The 18,233-nt window shown below is 42.2% G+C and overlaps 2 protein-coding genes across 3 annotated transcripts; one reads left to right on the plus strand and one right to left on the minus strand.

Moving 5' to 3' along the window:
• Window positions 1-2,348: 2,348 nt before the first annotated feature.
• LOC109873230 (signal-induced proliferation-associated 1-like protein 3) lies at window positions 2,349-9,130 on the plus strand. Of its 2 annotated transcripts, XM_031807923.1 has the most exons (8): window positions 2,349-3,217; window positions 4,332-4,758; window positions 5,141-5,449; window positions 5,693-5,849; window positions 7,612-7,840; window positions 7,991-8,117; window positions 8,368-8,443; window positions 8,559-9,130. In XM_031807923.1, exons 2-8 carry the CDS (start codon window positions 4,427-4,429, stop codon window positions 8,715-8,717), a joined length of 1,389 nt encoding a protein of 462 aa, XP_031663783.1. In that variant the 5' UTR covers window positions 2,349-3,217; window positions 4,332-4,426; the 3' UTR covers window positions 8,718-9,130. The 2 variants fall into 2 exon arrangements, with proteins under 2 accessions (XP_031663783.1, XP_020320434.2); XM_020464845.2 differs by having other exon boundaries at window positions 2,349-4,758.
• Window positions 9,131-10,781: 1,651 nt separating this feature from the next.
• On the minus strand, window positions 10,782-18,195 carry meiosin (meiosis initiator). Its single transcript, XM_031807922.1, has 13 exons — window positions 17,824-18,195; window positions 17,672-17,702; window positions 17,350-17,401; window positions 17,130-17,232; window positions 16,857-16,968; window positions 16,650-16,763; window positions 16,241-16,483; window positions 16,002-16,134; window positions 14,043-14,272; window positions 13,631-13,713; window positions 12,322-12,578; window positions 12,130-12,219; window positions 10,782-12,043 (listed from the first exon to the last, which is right to left on the minus strand). The coding sequence occupies exons 3-13, from the start codon at window positions 17,391-17,393 to the stop codon at window positions 11,890-11,892; spliced, it is 1,563 nt and encodes a 520-aa protein (XP_031663782.1). The 5' UTR covers window positions 17,394-17,401; window positions 17,672-17,702; window positions 17,824-18,195; the 3' UTR covers window positions 10,782-11,889.
• Window positions 18,196-18,233: the final 38 nt, after the last annotated feature.

Below are 18,233 nucleotides of genomic sequence, written 5' to 3' on the forward strand. Positions count from 1 at the left end.
CTAGTTGGTCTCGGGGCAGAAGTGCATGGCAACTCCAGAAGCAGGGCAGGTGGTTCTGTGAAACACGGTCATCTCCTGGGGGGTGTCAGTGAAGACACACAGAGGCAGATCACTGCAGGCCCCCACCAAAATACGCTGGGTCGGCACAAACACCAGGTGCTCTCTCAAGTAGTGCGTCAGCTGGCCCTACCCATAGTCTCAGCAGGTGACTCACTTTATGCCTGTGCAGTGGTGGAAAAAGTACCCAATTGTCATACTTGAGTAAAAGTAGAGAACTTAATAGAAAATTACTCAAATAAAAGTGAGTCACCCAGTAAAATACTACTTGAGTAAAAGTCTAAAAGTATTTGGCTTTAAGTGTCAAAAGTAAGTATAATTGCTAAAATATCAAAAGTAAAAGTATAAATCATTTCAAATTCCTTATATTAAGCAAACCAGATGGCACCATTTACTTTATGGATAGCCAGGGGCACCCTCCAACTCTCAGACACCATTTATTAATAAAGCATGTGTGTTTATTGAGTCTGCCAGATCAGAGACAGTAAGGATGACCAGGAATGTTCTTTTGTTCAGTGTGTGAATTGGACCATTTTCATGTCCTGCTAAGAATTCAAAATGTAAGGACCACTTTTGGGTGTCAGGGAAAATGTATGTAAAAAAGTACATTATTTTCTTTAGGAATGTGGTGAAGTAAAAGTTGTCATATATATAAATAGTAAAGTACAGATACCCCCCCAAAATGACTTAAGTAAAATAAAAAAAAAGTGCTATTTAAGTACTTTACACCACTGCCTGAGCAGGGTGTCCCCCCACTAAAATCCCACCACCGTGCCACCTCACCCAGAGAAAGTTGTGAGGCAATGTAGGTAGTTAGGGGCACAGGTGCATTCAAAATGTGTACTTGGAGATGCATCCAAGTACAGTGGAGCTTCTTCCTCCTCATCTTTAGATTAACCTAAAAAATAGGACTGAGATTCCTGGCTCTTCTGCTCTTTCTCCTTTAGAATTCAAATGGAATGGATGGTTTAAAAAAAAAATGGAAATATGTCCTGAGATATATTTAAATATACCATCCTTAGTTGCTACATCTACCGTATGTCTGGACTTAAAAATGAATGACATACTGAACAAAAATATAAATGCAACATGTAAAGTGTTGCATTTAAGATCCTAGAAATGTTTCATACGCAGAAAAACCTTAGTTTGCTAAAAGTTTTTGCATTAATTTGTTCACATCCCTGTTGGTGAGCATTCTCCTTTTCCAAGATATCCACCTGACAGGTGTGGCATATCAAGAAGCTGATTAAACAGCATGATTATTACACAAGTGCACTTTGTGATGGGGATAATAAAAGACCACTCTAAAATGTGCAGTTTTGTCATACAACACAATGACACTGATGTATCAGGTTTTGAGGGAGCGTGCAATTGGCATGCTGACTGCAGGAATGCCCATCGGAGCTGTTGCCAGAGAGTTTAATGTTAATTTCTCTACCATATCAATGTCGTTTTAGAGAATTTTGCAGTACATCCAACTGGCCTCACAAACGCAGACCTTGTGTAACCACGCCAGCCCAGGACCTCCACATCCGGCTTCTTCACCTGCGGAATCGTATGAGACCCGCCACCCGGACAGCTGGTGAAGCTGAGGAGTATTTATGTCTGTAGTAAAGCCCTTTTGAATGGCCTTTTAAAGCCCCTGAATGGCTGGGCCTGGCTCCCCAGTGAGTAGGTCTATGCCCTCCTGCCCAGTCATGTGAAATCCATAGATTAGGGCCTAATGAATTTATGTCAATTGACAGATTTCCTGATATGAACTGTAACTCAGTAACATCTTTGCATGTTGCATTTACATTTTTGTTCAGTATGTTTACCCATTGATTCTTGAAGAATATCACTTAGAAATGCCTCATAAGCATAGTCAAACTGTCATACCCCATCAGAACCCAAAATGTAAGCTTGTTTTACTCTGTAAACAATGTACATGTAAACAAACACTTTATAGCCTCAAAACATCGTTAAAATTATAATTTTTATATCATGAATGGTCAGTCCTTGTATCCAAGGTCACATTTCTCCAGGCCCTTCCCATAGCTTTTTACCAAAATAGAGGTTGGGTGGCCACTTGGTTATTGTTTCAACTGAGGACTCTAGCTTTAAGCTTTAAACTTTTTACCTGTATGGTTTGTTTCAGTTGTGATATAAAGGTCTTCCAGTCTGGTATAATTGTTTTAATTGATCCCATCAGAGGAGGCTGGTGGGAGGAGCTATAAGAGGATGGGCTCATTCTAATGCTGGAATAGAATATTTGGAACGGAGTCAAATGGGCTTTCTAGATGTTTGAATCCATGCCATTTATTCCATTCCAGCCATTACAATGAGCCCGTCCTCCTATAGCGCATTCCCACCAGCCTCCTCATCCCATATTTATTGTAATTTGAGCTCTCCCACGCATATCCTAAGCGACTAGTCACATGCTTTCCCATACAGAATTATGCTTTATCCACTTTCCTTTTCATGAATTGATACATTTTACCGCGTCATGATGGTCATACAGAATCATAGAATCATTGCGACAAAGAATGTGTAATTGGAATGCTATTGTTGTGGGTTTGATAGAACAGGCAATGGGTTGGTTTTGTGGATTAGTGAAGTAAACTGGATGGAAAGAGAGGAAGAAAATTAATGGACATTGCAAATTTAGGAAATTAAAACAACTGACAGATCTGTTTAATAGCTCTGCGCCAACAATCTTGTTTTTAATTCAATGGACTTCATAGAAGTTGATGCTACTATATGAATTTGAAATATTTTACAATGACGGCCTACCCCGGCCAAACCCTCCCCTAACCCAGACGACACTGGGCCAATTGTGTGCCGTCCTACGGGACTCCCGATTACGGCCAGTTGTGATATAGCCCAGGATTGAACCAGGGTCTGTAGTGACGTCCTCTAGCACTGAGATGCAGTGCCTTAGACCGCTGCACCACTCCTGAGCCCACTAAGGAATGAATACATGGTTTACTCAGCAAATATTTAGAGCCAAAATAGCATGTCATGAAATGTCAAAAAATGAAATTCTATAGGAGCTTGTGTCACGTACGCACGCACGCACGCACGCACGCACGCACACGCACACGCACACACACACAAAAAGACAAAGAGCACTGTGAGCCCTTTGAGGATATGTGAACTGGCTCATTGACACTTGGGAGAGGTAAGTATTCTGTTTTTCCTCTACAAGTTATACCCAGATTTCTTTAGAATGTGTTTTAGCATGTGCAGGTGAGGGCTGACAAATTGTGTGTTGTATTTTGTTGCCTTGCATTCAACCGCAGATCATCAGTGGTGACTGATTACATAGTCTATGTATTGACAAAAGGGACTGATTACATAGTCTATGTATTGACAAAAGGGACTGATTACATAGTCTATGTATTGACAAAAGGGACTGATTACATAGTCTATGTATTGACAAAAGGGACTGATTACATAGTCTATGTATTGACAAAAGGGACTGATTACTTAGTCTATGTATTGACAAAAGGGACTGATTACTTAGTCTATGTACTTGACATAAGGGACTGATTACTTAGTCTATGTACTTGACAAAAGCTATCCTACTGTTTTGCGAGTGGTCATGATTGAGGGATGCTTTGGGGAATTTTGCTGGTAGTCTTGACCACCTGCTATTTGTTATGTGCTGCTATGAGGCCTGTGGGCACTAACCTGTGAGGGTTAGTCAATACACTTTGCAACAATAACGTTTTACAACCTGTTCTCTAAAAATGACCAGAAGAATGGTCATTGATTTGGTTGAGACATGCTTTGTGGTTGGGATGTTAAAATGGACTGGAAAATAATGGATTGATATTAATGCAAAATACAAGGTTAAGTAGAAAAAAACAATTGGTGACAATGTAGGAACAAATTCCTTAAACATTGATTTGTTCAATCTATGCTATTCAGTGCAATCCAGAGCTGTGAAGTATAATGCAGCTTGGTGTGAACAAAGGGAGCACTGACTACACTCACATGAACAATCAGCCCTTTATTCCTCAGGCCCAGACCATATAGCCGTGCCTTTTCTAGGGTGGCTCTGGACAGCCCCTCCTCTCATATAGCAAATGAGATGGCTATATGAGACTCCTAAAGACTGTACAAGGTTAGGGCTGAACAAGGCTGCTTCGTACTGCCACACACACACACTGTTAGCGGTTATATTGTACATGCATGTATTACATTTTACCGTTGGCTTTTGCTTATGTATTTCTCTTTCCCTCACTCTGTTTTACACTTTCAAACCAGTCTGGTCGTACATTCCCCCATAGGTGCTGTGGAACATACCAACCATTACCTCTGTCAAACACTCACTCTTTCTCAGTTGGAGGTGCTGTACTACCCCCACCCAGCAGTGACTCTCTCCATGATGGCCTCCTATAGCCCTACCCACAAGGGCTGGTTTGGTGAGAGGGGGGTTCACCAGGGGATTGGGCTGGACATCCTCTTCAGTGGCAGAGACTTTGACACATCTAATATGTACTCCCAAAATGACACTCAACAACTTCAGGAGGCCAAGTCCCATTATGCCTGTCCCAGGGCCCCCCAGAGGTCCCTGCATGGCTGGGGCACATACAGCCCCCCTCCACAGAGACCCAGCACTGGGAGCAGAGGGGGGACCAACCAGTGTCAGAGCTACCACGCTCATACCCTGCCGCTGCCCTTGCCCTGCAGAGCACTGCCTGTCTTCAGACCCTGGTGAGTAACAGACAGGGGGAGTGAGGGTGGGACACCCTGGTGGGTGAGACATGGGGAGTGAGAGACGGGAAGGAGGGAGGAAAGAGACCCTAGTGGGAGGGACCTTGGTGGGGTATAGATTTATATGTGTGCGGATTCCGGGTCAGCTGAGAGCCGCAGGGTCCCAGGGAGGGGAGGATTAGGGGAAACGTGGGACACACCCTCCCCTCTACCATCACCATGTGACACATAACTTATAAAAACACACTGGGTGGGGCATCGTGGCAGCAATACATTATTGGATTAATGCTTGGTGTGTGTCTGTCTGCTGTTTTTGTATGTGCTGCTCTGTGTGTCTGTGCTGTACCCGTGGATATGGTATGTGTGTTTGTTTTGCCTTCAGTGTCTACAGCAGCCCTCGGGGATACAACGCTACCACAGTGGACAAACCTCGCATGCTTAGAGCCACTATTACATCCAGCCCCTCGGATTCCAACCACCCTGTCCAGCACCAGAGCCAGCAACCCAGACCAAACCAGCAGCAGGTCATTAAGCAGCAGCACCAGCCAAGTCACAGTCAAAAGCCTGTCTACCAGCCAAGCTTCAGTCCCACTCCAATCTATAGGAGACTCACAACCTGGCAGCACAAGGACAACACCAATACAGACAACACCGTCAAGACTAACAGCCCTCACAGTAACAGAATCAAGAGGTGAGTGTTTGTGTGAGTTTGAGCATGAAGAGAGAGTTATTCTATATTAATGCAGTTGTTGTATAGTGCCTGTACCAAATACTTCATTAATGTGGAATTCATTGATTTAGAATCATTTTAGTTCTGTAATATTTAGATATTTTGAGATCTGAGTTGACAGGAGTATTTCTATTGAGTTGATCCAGACAGGAGTTGCAGTGTGTTGAGATTGATTACTGAGTAACTGTACCACTCTGTAATCAGACAGGTGGACATGACGTCCCAGAACGTGTTGGGACAGCCGCGTGTCCTGGCCTCTCTGCGCGGCCCGCCCTCTCCACGACAGACCCACAAGACAACTAACCTAGAGGAGGAACTGAGGCTCATCATACTGGACACAGAGGACTCAGGGAGGGATGCAGTGAGTAAGGCACACATCAGCTGCGTTTACACAGGCTACCCAATTCTGATATTTTTTCCACTAATTGGTCTTTTGACCAATCACGTCAGAGCTTTTCACAGCAGATATTTTTCAGAGCTGACCTGATGGTCAAAAAACCCATTAGTGAAAAAGAGCAGAATTGAGCTGCCTGTGTAAAGGCTGCCATCTAGAAACAACAGATGCACAAGTGAGGCGAAAGAAAAATAGATGTAGCCAATTCTACACCACAGGTTTAGTTAAACAAGAGCATTGGGAGCTCTGCCTCCGATAAATATGTCAACAGGTTTTATTTTCTCCCCCACCATTAGTCAAAACCACAGACTTCTCTTTAAAACTTAGTTAAAGGACAAGAAGCACACAATGAAATATACAAACAAAAACAGGTTCTGGGCCAGTGCAGGGTCGAGGGAAGAACTACCTAAACATTCATTCATAATCAAATATATTCTCTCAACGTAGTCAGACAGTAAAAACTAACAACCAGCCACATGACAAGTCACACTCTTACCTGCACCTTCCCAGGCGGATGCACCTCAAACAAACAAAAAAAAGAGACCGTATTTAAAGAAATAGAATATAATTACTTTATTTTTCCAGAAGGAAGTTCAGTTGTGGCAAGTTGGATAAGATAAAGATATACTGTATAGTAAACATATTAACAGCAACATTCACATACCAATGCTTACAAAGTATATACAAACACATGCCTTCGGAAAGTTATGGGACCCCTAGACTTTTTCCACATTTTGTTACGTTACAGCCTTATTCTAACAGCCTTATTCTACACATAATACCCCCTAATGACAAAGCAAAAACAGGTTTAGAAATGTTTGTCAATTCATTAAAAATAAAATACTTAAATATCACATTTGCGTAAGTATTCAGGCACTTTACTCAGTACTTTGTTGAAGCACCTTTGGCAGTGATTCTTCTTGAGTATGATGCTACAAGCTTGGCACAATTCTGTCTCTGAGCTCTACGGACAATGCCTTCGACCTGATGGCTTGGTTTTTGCTCTGACATGCACTGTCAACTGTGGAACCTTATATAGACTGGTGTGTGCCTTTCCAAATTATGTCCAATCAATTGAATTTAGCACAGGTGGACTTCAATCAAGTTATAGAAACATCTCAAGGATGATCAATAGAAACAGGATGCACCTGAGCTCAAATTCGAGTCACATAGCAAAGAGTCTGAATATTTATGTAAATAAGGTATTTCTTCTTTTTATTTGAATGAATTTGCAAAAATGTATAAAAACCTGTTTTCATATTATATGGATATTGTGTGTAGATTGATGAGGAACATTTTTATTTAATCAATTTTAGAACAAGGCTGTAATGTAACAAAATGTGGAAAAAAGGTGTCTGAATACTTACCGAACGCACCATGAATGTGTATAATTTTATATATACAAGATAAATGTAAGTCACAAGAATCTATTTTCATTTATGAGCTGTGCTGATGATGGTACTAAGCTTTTAGAGGCTCTTGCTTTTTGGAGGTGAAGACCTGAGTCTGTGCCCTCAGTCAGCCAATGAAATTACAGGATCAATCATTCAATTAGTAGTTTTTTTCTCTCAAAGCAAGGTAGGGTGCACAAGAAAATAGAGGCTCATTGTCAGACCTGTAACACACAGATGTTGAATATTCTAACATACTCATATTCAATGAGTACTAACCTTAAAGTTACAGAGTATGTCCATGTACTCATTTAACTGACCACAGCTCTGTCCCCTAGTCCTGCCGTCATAGCCTCTCTACAGAGATCAGCCTCGGCAGTGGTCCCCTGCATTCCAGTCTGGCATGTTCCCCAGTCTCTGACTGCCCAGAGCTGGAGGGGCTTGAGGACCTGTCTGCCTCTGAGCTGTCTCTGACAGAGGGCTGGGACCCTGGGCACATCCCCCTACTGGCCTCTGCCTGGGGCATGGAGTGGAACAAACTTGTCAATGCTGCCAAGGCCTATGAAGGTAGGAGACTGTGTGTGCAAGAAGCATTGCTATGTGCCTGAGTTTGCCTATGAATGTTTGTGAGGAGCAAGGCATTTTAGACCAAATTATAATATGCAATGATTTTTTTGTGATATCAGTGAATGTTGCGTTAATTTTTTATGCTTGTAGCAAAGAGGACAGTGGAGCCCATTCCTCCCAGCAAGTCCAAGAAGCATGGATCAGAGGGTGGACCTGCTGCTTGCCCACCTAATCACTACCCTCCTCAGGGCTACAATGCCCAGCCCACATTAAGAAGGTACAGTACATACACTCTCTCTCTCTATGGTCCCATTCCCTTTACTGGACACACACTCATAATGGCTGTACTCCGACTTAATGACCCTAAGTCCTGTAAGATATTAATTCTCAAACAGACATGGATAAGTTTGAAGTGTGCCATTCATAGAGTTATGCATTTTAATTCAGCTTCAGCACATTTGTTTTTTCCCTCATGAAGTTTGTGTTGAAGTTATTCTTTATTAACAAGATGTTTTGCTTCTCTACAGTGAAGTGCCCAGTGATCTGTCAAGACTTCACCACCTGGAGGCGCTGCTGAGACACTTGGAGAGCAACCTGGAGAAGGTGCGACACTTCCGCCTCAGATACACAACCCCCATCTCTCATCATTAAATCAATTTCGACCACTTCACCATCTCTTTTTAAATAACCCCATGACCTCTCTCTCTGTGACGGTCAGGAAAGGGAGGATAAAGTAGCCCTGATGGAGGAAGTGACGATTCTGAGAGAGACCAACCAGCGCCTGTGGGAGGAGTCTCTTTCATCCAATGAACAGCTCCGTAAACTCAGCCTGTTGTTCAACATGGCCCCAGGAATGATGCCTAGAGAGAGAGAATGACCAGCGACACTAAGAGGAGAGAGAGATTATTTGAAAAGAGGAGTAGAGGAAAGAATGTTTTCAACAAAGATAGTACCTTGAAACAGAGTTTACAAATGTAAATTGTCTTCAAAATGTGATCAGAGAAAGAGGACAGATCACGGCGAGTTACCAGAGTTTGCTTGTGGAGGTTACTTATGCTGGGACAGTGACATGTACAAGCTGGCTAAATGCTTGAGTTGTTAGCCAGTTCAGCTTTACACAGTTGGTACGTTTTAACTCCATGACATTGGAATATTTCAGTTGTGTAATTCTCATGTCCTCTCGCCTCTCCTGCTTGTCAAAACCCATTGGATGAGAGAACCAGAGGTCCATCCCCTCTGACCTTCTCCACCAATGGGTACAATAAAATATTTAAGAAGGCACTGCTGAGATTTGAACTCAGGATCTCTTGTTTACTAGACAGGTACTTTAAACCAACTATGCCACAGCACCCATAGCTGTAATTTATATTGTGGGTATGAAAACCCACAACTATTTTGAATCAACCCAGTCATTTTCATTTAACTCATAATTCTGTCTTGCAAAATTACATGTCAAAATAACAGATGTAATTTCCTAATATTGGAATCGATCCGGATGCCTTAAATTCACTAGCAAAAGGGTTTCTTAAACTATGGTTTGGGAACAAAAGTGGTCCCTGAGCATGTGAGAGGTGTGTCGTGAGTTATGAGTAAACATTTAGAATCATACCCTATTTCTTCTTCATTTGGGTTGTTCGAGGACAGTACATTTCCCATTTGGGTCTTGATTTTTAAAATCATAAGAACCTTTGAAATAGCAGATGAATCAGTTTGTGTAAGTCATTAAGCTACCATGAGCTAGGGAACTTTATAAAATGGCAGAGTTTCTTAGTTTACACAGTAAGTTTAAACTCATTCAAAGTAAGGGCCTTTCGCCATGACATTCTGTATAGCAATGCCGTGACCGGGATTCGAACCAGGGTTTCCGAGGCCACAATGCAGATTACTGACCACTATAAGATAACAGCGAGCTACAGGAGTTTGCTTATAGGGGATATTTATGCTGGGAAAGTGACGTGTACAAGCTGGCTAAATGCTTGAGTTGTTTGCCAGTTCAACTTTACACAGTTGGTACGTTTTAACTCTTTCAAAAAGTGCCCTTTTTCGATGACATTGGAATATCTCAATCGCATATTCCTCACCTCCTCTCCCCTCGCCTACTTCTCAAAACTCATTGGATGAGAAAACCAGAGATCCCTCCCCTCTGACCTTCTCCACCAATGGGTAAAAAGAAATGCACGAAAAGGCACAGCTGCGATTTGAACTCAGGATCTCCTGTTTACTAGACCAGCTAAATCACAGCCCCCACGCGTTGGATAGATGTCATTTCTATCGCGGGTATGAAAATCTGTCTATTTTGAATCAAATCAGTCTCATTCATTTAACCCATATCTCTGTCTAGCGAAATAACATGTCACAAAACATATGTAATTTCCTAGTATTGGAATCGACACGACACCTTGAATTGACTAGCAACAGGGTTTCTTAAAACTATGCTTTGGTACCCAAAGTGGGCCCCGAGCATAAGAGTTGGGTCGCAAATTATGAATAAACATTTATAATCGCACACTATTTCTTCTCAATTTGGGTCATTCGAGGACAGTACATTTGTCATTTGGGTCTCGAGCTTAGAAATCTTAAGAACCCCTGGGCTAGAGACCTGCTGCTCTCTGTACCTTGATAGATTGCCTGTTCACATTATTTCTCGTTGAATACATTCTGGTATGAAAAAGGCTAAGTAATAACTACCTGATTGTATTACCAGCGCTTTGAATATACTGCAACCTGAGATTCCCAAAGTCAAGCGATAATAACTTCTAAACGACTGCCATGTAGTTTGAGGGCACAGTGGTCTTGACTTTAGATGAAAAACTGAGCCGTGCAATGTGACTTAGTGTTTTGTTTAAAGAATGATTGTTATATTTGTAATAATCTAAAACAACATATTGTATGGTATCTCAAATGTTCACTTGTTTCATTTGTCTCAAATAACTAATCAAAGTAGTAACAATTGAATAACTTTAATTTACAGAACATCTTAACATATTTTGACACCACACATAGAAACACTTCAGCAAACTTCCAATTGACCATTTGAATAACTCAATACAATGGTAAGACTTCAGTTCTTACCTGCCTTGTAAAAAAAGGAATTTACACAATGTGTAATAGAGAAACACATAGACATTCCACACATATTAATAAATGCAGTGTGTATAAATAGGTAATAAATAAAATGGTCAGTCCATGGGGCAAGTGATTTATGTGCTGCATACTGTGTAGCCTGGAATTTCTTTGGCCCTTGTGATCATAAATATAGACTGATTGGTGAAATAAACTTCAGGATGACATGACTAGTAAAACACTGCCTTGGCATTATAACCCACGGGAAGACATCACTTCATGTAAATACAAAACTTCCTACTAAAATGGTTCTCAATAATATCTGTAAAACCATGTTTGAACATGTTGTATAAATAACTTTAACATGAGGCAGAAAACAATAAGTAACAGTTAAATGTGGTGTGCTATAGACCAGGGGTTCCCAAACCTTTTCACTCAGGCCCCCCTTCCAGCATTGGGGAACAGCTTATTTTTTTGCAATTCTATACATTTTTAAGGCAGTTTTAAGACAAATTATCTTGCACTTCTATACATTTTGCCAGTGACAAAAAATTACAAAATCTATGGGCTAAAAAACCTAAATAAAAAAAACGTTAGCTGACATGGGCTAGTTGATCTGGACATTTTACAAGTTATAAATAGCTCTATAAGGTATGCAATGACTGACATGACAAGAGGAACTGATGATTCACTACCTCATTTCAGTACCTAATTCTACTATTACAACTTCAAGAGTCAGTTTAAAGTTGGACTGACTTCCTTTAAAAAACGTATATAATTTGAAAACCACTGTGCTAGACAGAGATTAAGTGTCTGCGTTTGAGAATATAATTTAAACTCCAAAGAACTTCATAATTAACTCATACGGTGTTTCTTAAATAAACAATATTGTTGGTTTGAATATGGACAGATACAGTATAAATATGGACATCCAATGCTAGATGCATATGGTCAGTGAAGGGTCAGTGTGTGTGGAGGTAGTTACTCTAGGGGCCTCCTCTGGCTGCAGCACACAAGTCTCTCTGGGCCAGCAGCATGTGGAGGGGGCTGGGTACACAGTCCTCTTCCTCCCCGCCTCCCTCCACCAACTCACTCCTCACGTTACGGTTCTGCTGGCGGCTGAAGTGGCGAGCCTTCAGACTGAGAGAGATTACACAAGCTCCTCTGTAAAACTGAGAAATTCCAATAGTAAGTAAAGAGACAGACACAATAAGAAAGTTACTGACCAGTAGACGTGCCTCTCCTGCTTGGGCATGACGTGCCACAGGCTGGCCAGCTCCTTGGTAACCACGGTAGATGGGGTGCCAGGGTGGGTACTGTTCAAAGACATGGCATCCATCTTAGTTACAGACACAAAGAGGTACAGTACATCAAGCCGAAACACAGGGTTATGGGGATAAAGGTCAGGAGTCACTCACCGGAGGTAGGTCTTCCTGTTGATGCGGCAGAACATTATGAAGCCGTTGACACACTTCTTCTTCAGGTTAAGAGGGGTGCGAGGGGGGCCCTTGGTGGAGGCATTGGCTCTGCGGTGCCGTCCTGTGCTACTGGTCTTTGACTTCAGAGGGACTTGCTGTTGCTTGGGGGTCCAGGTGACATCCCCTTCCTCCCCCTCACTCAGGGAGGACAGCCACCCTCCTCTGCCATGCTTGACTTCAGCTTCACCCTCCGACATCTAGGGGGAATAGTGGCTTTATCATTAAGCTGAACATACCCATTTCCTTAATTGTTTTGCACAATATACCGACACTTCTGGATAGTAGAATATGAAAAACAGTTCAGTAGTAGAATTTTTGTTACTTTCGGTACTGCTGTCAAATGTGTCTCACGGATTAAGCCTGTCTACTAGCACAGCCGACCCCTTATTATAGCGCGCACCGTACCTGATCCACTTACTCACTGCTAGCCTGCACTGAGAGTCTGGGCTGCATCATTTTAGCTCCGTTTGCAAAACAATGTCCATACAGGCAAGAACACTTTACAATGCAAGATACCTGTAGCTCCCAGCTTTGTAGGCTAACTTTCCTGGCTAGCTGACATCTAAAGGTAACATCAATTCATTACCCTTCTACTTCATTTGTGATAATATAGAAACAATAACGCAAAAGCTGATTGCCACCAAAAACCTTATTAATTCACTTATTCGGTCTCTCTCACGTCTCTCCCAAAGATGATCTATTGCCTCAGCAAACTGACTCTGCTCCAAACCCCTTGCCTTGTGAATGACGCCATTACTAGTTAAAGAGACAGCGCACATATTTTATAAAAGATGCTACTTCTATGCAAATGTTGTTGATCAGTATAATAAAATAAGTCCCAAATGGAAGGGACTTGTTTTTCATCTGTAGCCCCATGAAATCAGCCATAACAAGCTCAATAACTCAATGCATGCACACACTCCTATTGAATATGAATTCACCTGTATGGTGGATAGGCCTAGGTTACATCCTGATTTACTCAGTTTATCAATAGAGATGTATCATTTATTGTGATATTGACCTCAAAAGATGCCCAGCGATTGAACAGAGCAGTAGCTGAGTTTATCTGTCCGAATCAGGTGCCATTCTGTGACTTTGGCTAATATGTTTTTTTTTTTACACTGTTCTATCATTTTGGTATCGAGTATTGTGATACTAAAACTGGTATTGATATTGAACACAACACTAGTACCCAACATACTATACACTCAACATTTGTGTTGTGGAAACATGATTCTATGAGGCTTACTGAGTCATTGGGGTCATGGCAGGGCAGGCAGGAGACTTTGGGGTGGGTCGTTTTAGGGGTGACCCAAACATCCTCGAATAGCACTGCAAAAAGATGAGTGTGTGTTGGCTGTTGGCTATGTTTCACTCTCTCTCTCTCGCACCAGGAACTGAAGACGTAAGTAGGAATGTATATGATTAATAGCTGGAGGAATCCTTCCAATCGAGTTACAATGAGGTTTTACAGACTACTTGGTAGACTACACACTACACCAAGCGTCCCGTAATCTATTTGAAGTCAGACACTTCAAATATACTTCAATGGCAGGCAGGGTCTCTTTTGTATTCAACAAAATAAAGCAGCAATACCCTGGTCATTAAGATGATATTAAATCAGCTTAATATTGAGCGTGTGTTATTAAAAGGAGTGTTACCATGGAGCTCCTCCTGGCCCTCAGGCAACAGGCAGTGGCTGAGGCCCCGGGCAGGGGATGTGAGGAGGGAGGGGCTGAGGTTCAGACTGTCCCCAGTCCCAAACAGCGGCAGCAGGGGGAGCAGGGTAGGGCGTTGGGGCGTGGCAGCAGGGCTGTGGAAGGGCTCCTTTCGCCCTCGCATGGGTGGGATTACCCCAAGCATTTGGTCCTTCAGGAAAAGTGATCCTGGCCTGGAAACACATACAGTTGAAGTCGGAACTTTACATACACTTAGGTTGGAGTCATTAAAACTCCTTTTCCAAACACTCAACAAATTTATTGTAAACAAAGTAAAGTTTTGGAAAGTCAGTTAGGACATCTACTTTGTGCATGACACAAGTAATTTTTCCAACAATTGTTTACAGACAGATTATTTAACTTATAATTCACTGTATCACAATTCCAGTGGGTCAGACGTTTACATACACTAACTTGACTGTGCCTTTAAACAGCTTGGAAAATTCCAGAAAATGATGTCATGGCTTTAGAAGCTTCTGATAGGCTAATTGACATAATTTGAGTCAATTGGAGGTGTACCTGTGGATGTATTTCAAGGCCTACCTTCAAACCCAGTGCCTCTTTGTTTGACATCATGGGAAAATCATAAGAAAATCAGCCAAGACCTTAGAAAAAAGATTGTAGACCTCCACAAGTCTGGTTCATCCTTGGTAGCAATTTCCAAATGCCTGAAGGTACCACATTCATCTGTACAAACAATAGTACGCAAGTATAAACACCATGAGACCACGCAGCCATCATACCGCTCAGGAAGGAGAAGCGTTCTGTCTCCTAGAGATTAACGTACTTTGGTGCAAAAAGTGCAAATCAATCCCAGAACAGCAGCAAAGGACCTTGTGAAGATGCTGGAGGAAACAGGTATAAAAGTATCTATATCCACAGTAAAACGAGTCCTATATCGACATAACCTGAAAGGCTGCTCAGCAAGGAAGAAGCCACTGCTCCAAAACCGCCATAAAAAAGCCAAACTATGGTTTCCAACTGCACATGGGGACAAAGATTGTACTTTTTTGGATAAATGTCCTCTGGTCTGATGAAACAAAAATAGAACTGTTTGGCCATAATGACCATCGTTATGGTTGGAGGAAAAAGGGGTAGGCTTGCAAGCCTAAAAACACGATCCCAACAGTGAAGCACAGGGGTGGCAGCATCATGTTGTGGGGGTGCTTTGCTGCAGGAGGGACTGGTGCATAGATGGCATCATGAGGCAGGAAAATTATGTGGATATATTGAAGCAACATCTCAAGACATCAGTCCGGAAGTTAAAGCTTGATCACAAATGGGTCTTCCAAATGGACAATGACCACAAGCATACTTCCAAAGTTGTGGCAAAATGGCTTAAGGACAGAGTCAAGGTATTGAAGGGGCCATCACAAAGCCCTGACCTCAATCCTATAGAAAATGTCTGGGCAGAACTAAAAAAGTGTGTGGGAGCAAGGAGTCCTACAAACCTGACTCAGTTACACCAGCTCTGTCAGGAGGAATGGGCCAAAATTCACCCGACTTATTGTGTGAAGCTTGTGGAAGGCTAACCGAAACATTTGACCCAAGTTAAACAATTTAAAGGCAATGCTACCAAATACTAATTGAGTGTATGTAAACTTCTGACCCACTGAGAGTGTGATGAAAGAAATAAAAGCTGAAATAAATAATTATTCTACTATTATTCTGACATTTCACATTCTTTATTTAAAGTGGTAATCCTAACTGACATAAGACAGGGAATTTTTTCTAGGATTAAATGTCAGGAATTGTGAAAAACTGAGTTTAAATGTATTTGGCTAAGGTGTATGCAAACTTCCGACTTCAACTGTATATATGGGTTGAAAACCCATTCACATGAATACTATATTAAGTTACACTAAAAAGGGCAGGCATGCGGCTACAGGGATGTAAACCCACCCAGTAATTGGAGTAGTTGGAGTGTCTAGGACCCCGCTCCCTGATGGGATGCTCTCGCTGCCTGTGCGGTCCTCACAAACAAAGCAGTGGCCTCTCTCTGTTGGGGATGGAGTCCACAGAGTCCCACTGCCCACTGTGGGAGACCAAAAGACAGAGGCATCAACTCAGTAACATTTGTCCCAAACACACCTGTCATGTATAGCCCTGAGAACACTTAGGGACCCTCCAGCCTAACTCACCCTCCAGAGGCGTGCTCAGGGGGAGCAGCTGATTTAGGCTGAAGCCTGAATCCAGGGAGCTCGGCTGGGAGTCGCTGTCATACACAGGCCACGCCCCATGGCTATCACTAGACTGGAGCTCTGACCAATCAGAATGCACACCCCACATAGGGACAGACACACCCTCCTCTGGGTAAACTATTTTTCCATTGGCTACAGCTTTGTACAACCTCCTTCTGTTCACCTGAAGCTCTGCCTTCCCCTCTGAGTTAAGGAAACAGAAAAGCACCATTCTGGTTAGTGTGATGTTATTACACACAAAACTAGTTTGTAATCATACTTGAAGTAACTAACAGAACTACTCTCGTCACCTTACAACAGTCTTTGACAGTGTTGAACATAATGTTGGGGGGAGGTGTGGGTCTGGTACCTGAGGTGGGGACAGGTCTCTTGCGGGAACGGCTGAAAAAATATTTGCGCTTGGCCTTTAGAGTGTGAGGGGGGGTGCAGGGATCAGAGAGGGTGTTCTCTTCACTCTCAGACCCTGTACATGCACACACACATACAGTGTAAATGCATTGATATGAAAGTCAGGTACGTAGTCTGTACTTGTCTTGATGCTTGGCTGAGGTTGTACCTGTGTCGGGTTCCTGCTTGGGGATGCAGTGGGGGGGCAAGCGGCTCTGCAGGGTCTGGATCCTACTCTGAAGAAAGTCAAAATAGCGCAGCATGTGGACCAGAGTCTCCTTCTGAAGATAGATTAGAGGTGAGACACACACAGAAACACCCACCACCATAATGTAACCGTACTGTATTCAGACATACTGTAGCCATGCACCCACATACGGACACAAATACTCATACAGGGAATCCATTAATACAATTAAATCAAGATCGTCCTTGCACAAACCTTGGTGAGTCCTCGGCCATTCCTAGGCTTAGATATGGGCAGGAGGCCTGCAATCTCTTTCAGACTGTTGCTCCAGCATGTGCTCCAGTCCAGCTGATCCTTACTGTAAGATAATGTACCCATTACTTAGCTACAGTAGATTATTTTCATGTCTTCAAGTCTCTTTTATCATTCTTATTGACAGTGACGTGCAACAGGCCATTTAAGTAGCTAAAAGTACCTTTTCCTGCGAGTCGCGTCTCTGCCTGCGGGTCCTTGTGCCATGCTCAAATCTGCCACAGGGGGCGTCAAAGATGCAAAATTAACGTTCAGTCCCTTGCGCGGTAATGTTAGCTTGCTGGCCAGTTAACTTTAGCTAGCTGAAGTTTGCCATCCATCAGTCTAGTTAATTATTTTCACGCCTTTAACCAACGAGTGTCTATCTACATGCTTCGCCTCTTGCTCTCTACTTTAACTAAAATATATTAAAAGTTACGTTGAGCTAATTGCATAGCAAAATTGATATAACGTTAGCAATCCAGCTAACTTTATGGGTAACTTACCCGTTTTTTGTTAGCGAGGGCGAGCCAATGACTGTATACGAAGGGTGAGCAGAGATAAGCAAGATAAATATACATTTGAATTATTAGACACTATAAAAATATTAATATCTGTGGAAATAATTGTTAGTGACAATTTATGGCCAGTCACTTACCTAGAAGAAGTTTAGCAGCAAAGAGAATGTTGGCTATCTATTTTTTTAAATGATTGTTCTCTAGCCAGCTAGTCATGTCACCTCATTGGTTAAGAAAGGACCAATCCCTTCGCACGAGGCAGGTCATTGGCTAGACACAGACCTATCCTAGCGGGTACATTGAACGTTTAAGAAATGTGATTCTAATGCTACCATGCGGAAATATTTTGCCTACACGACAAACCAATCTGTGGTTTGGTTCACTAGATATCAATCAATAAATCAATAATTGATTAATTCGTTCAGCAATGTACAGATATAGATAGACCAATACACATATAAATTCATATTTTTGGGCTAACGTGTGACTTTTTTTCAATTCTAGTCTATTGTCATTTTTAGAATTTCTTCCAAATAAACAAGGCACATTT

Source organism: Oncorhynchus kisutch, linkage group LG28 (genome assembly GCF_002021735.2).
Source record: "Oncorhynchus kisutch isolate 150728-3 linkage group LG28, Okis_V2, whole genome shotgun sequence".
Classification (NCBI taxonomy): Eukaryota; Metazoa; Chordata; class Actinopteri; order Salmoniformes; family Salmonidae; genus Oncorhynchus; species Oncorhynchus kisutch.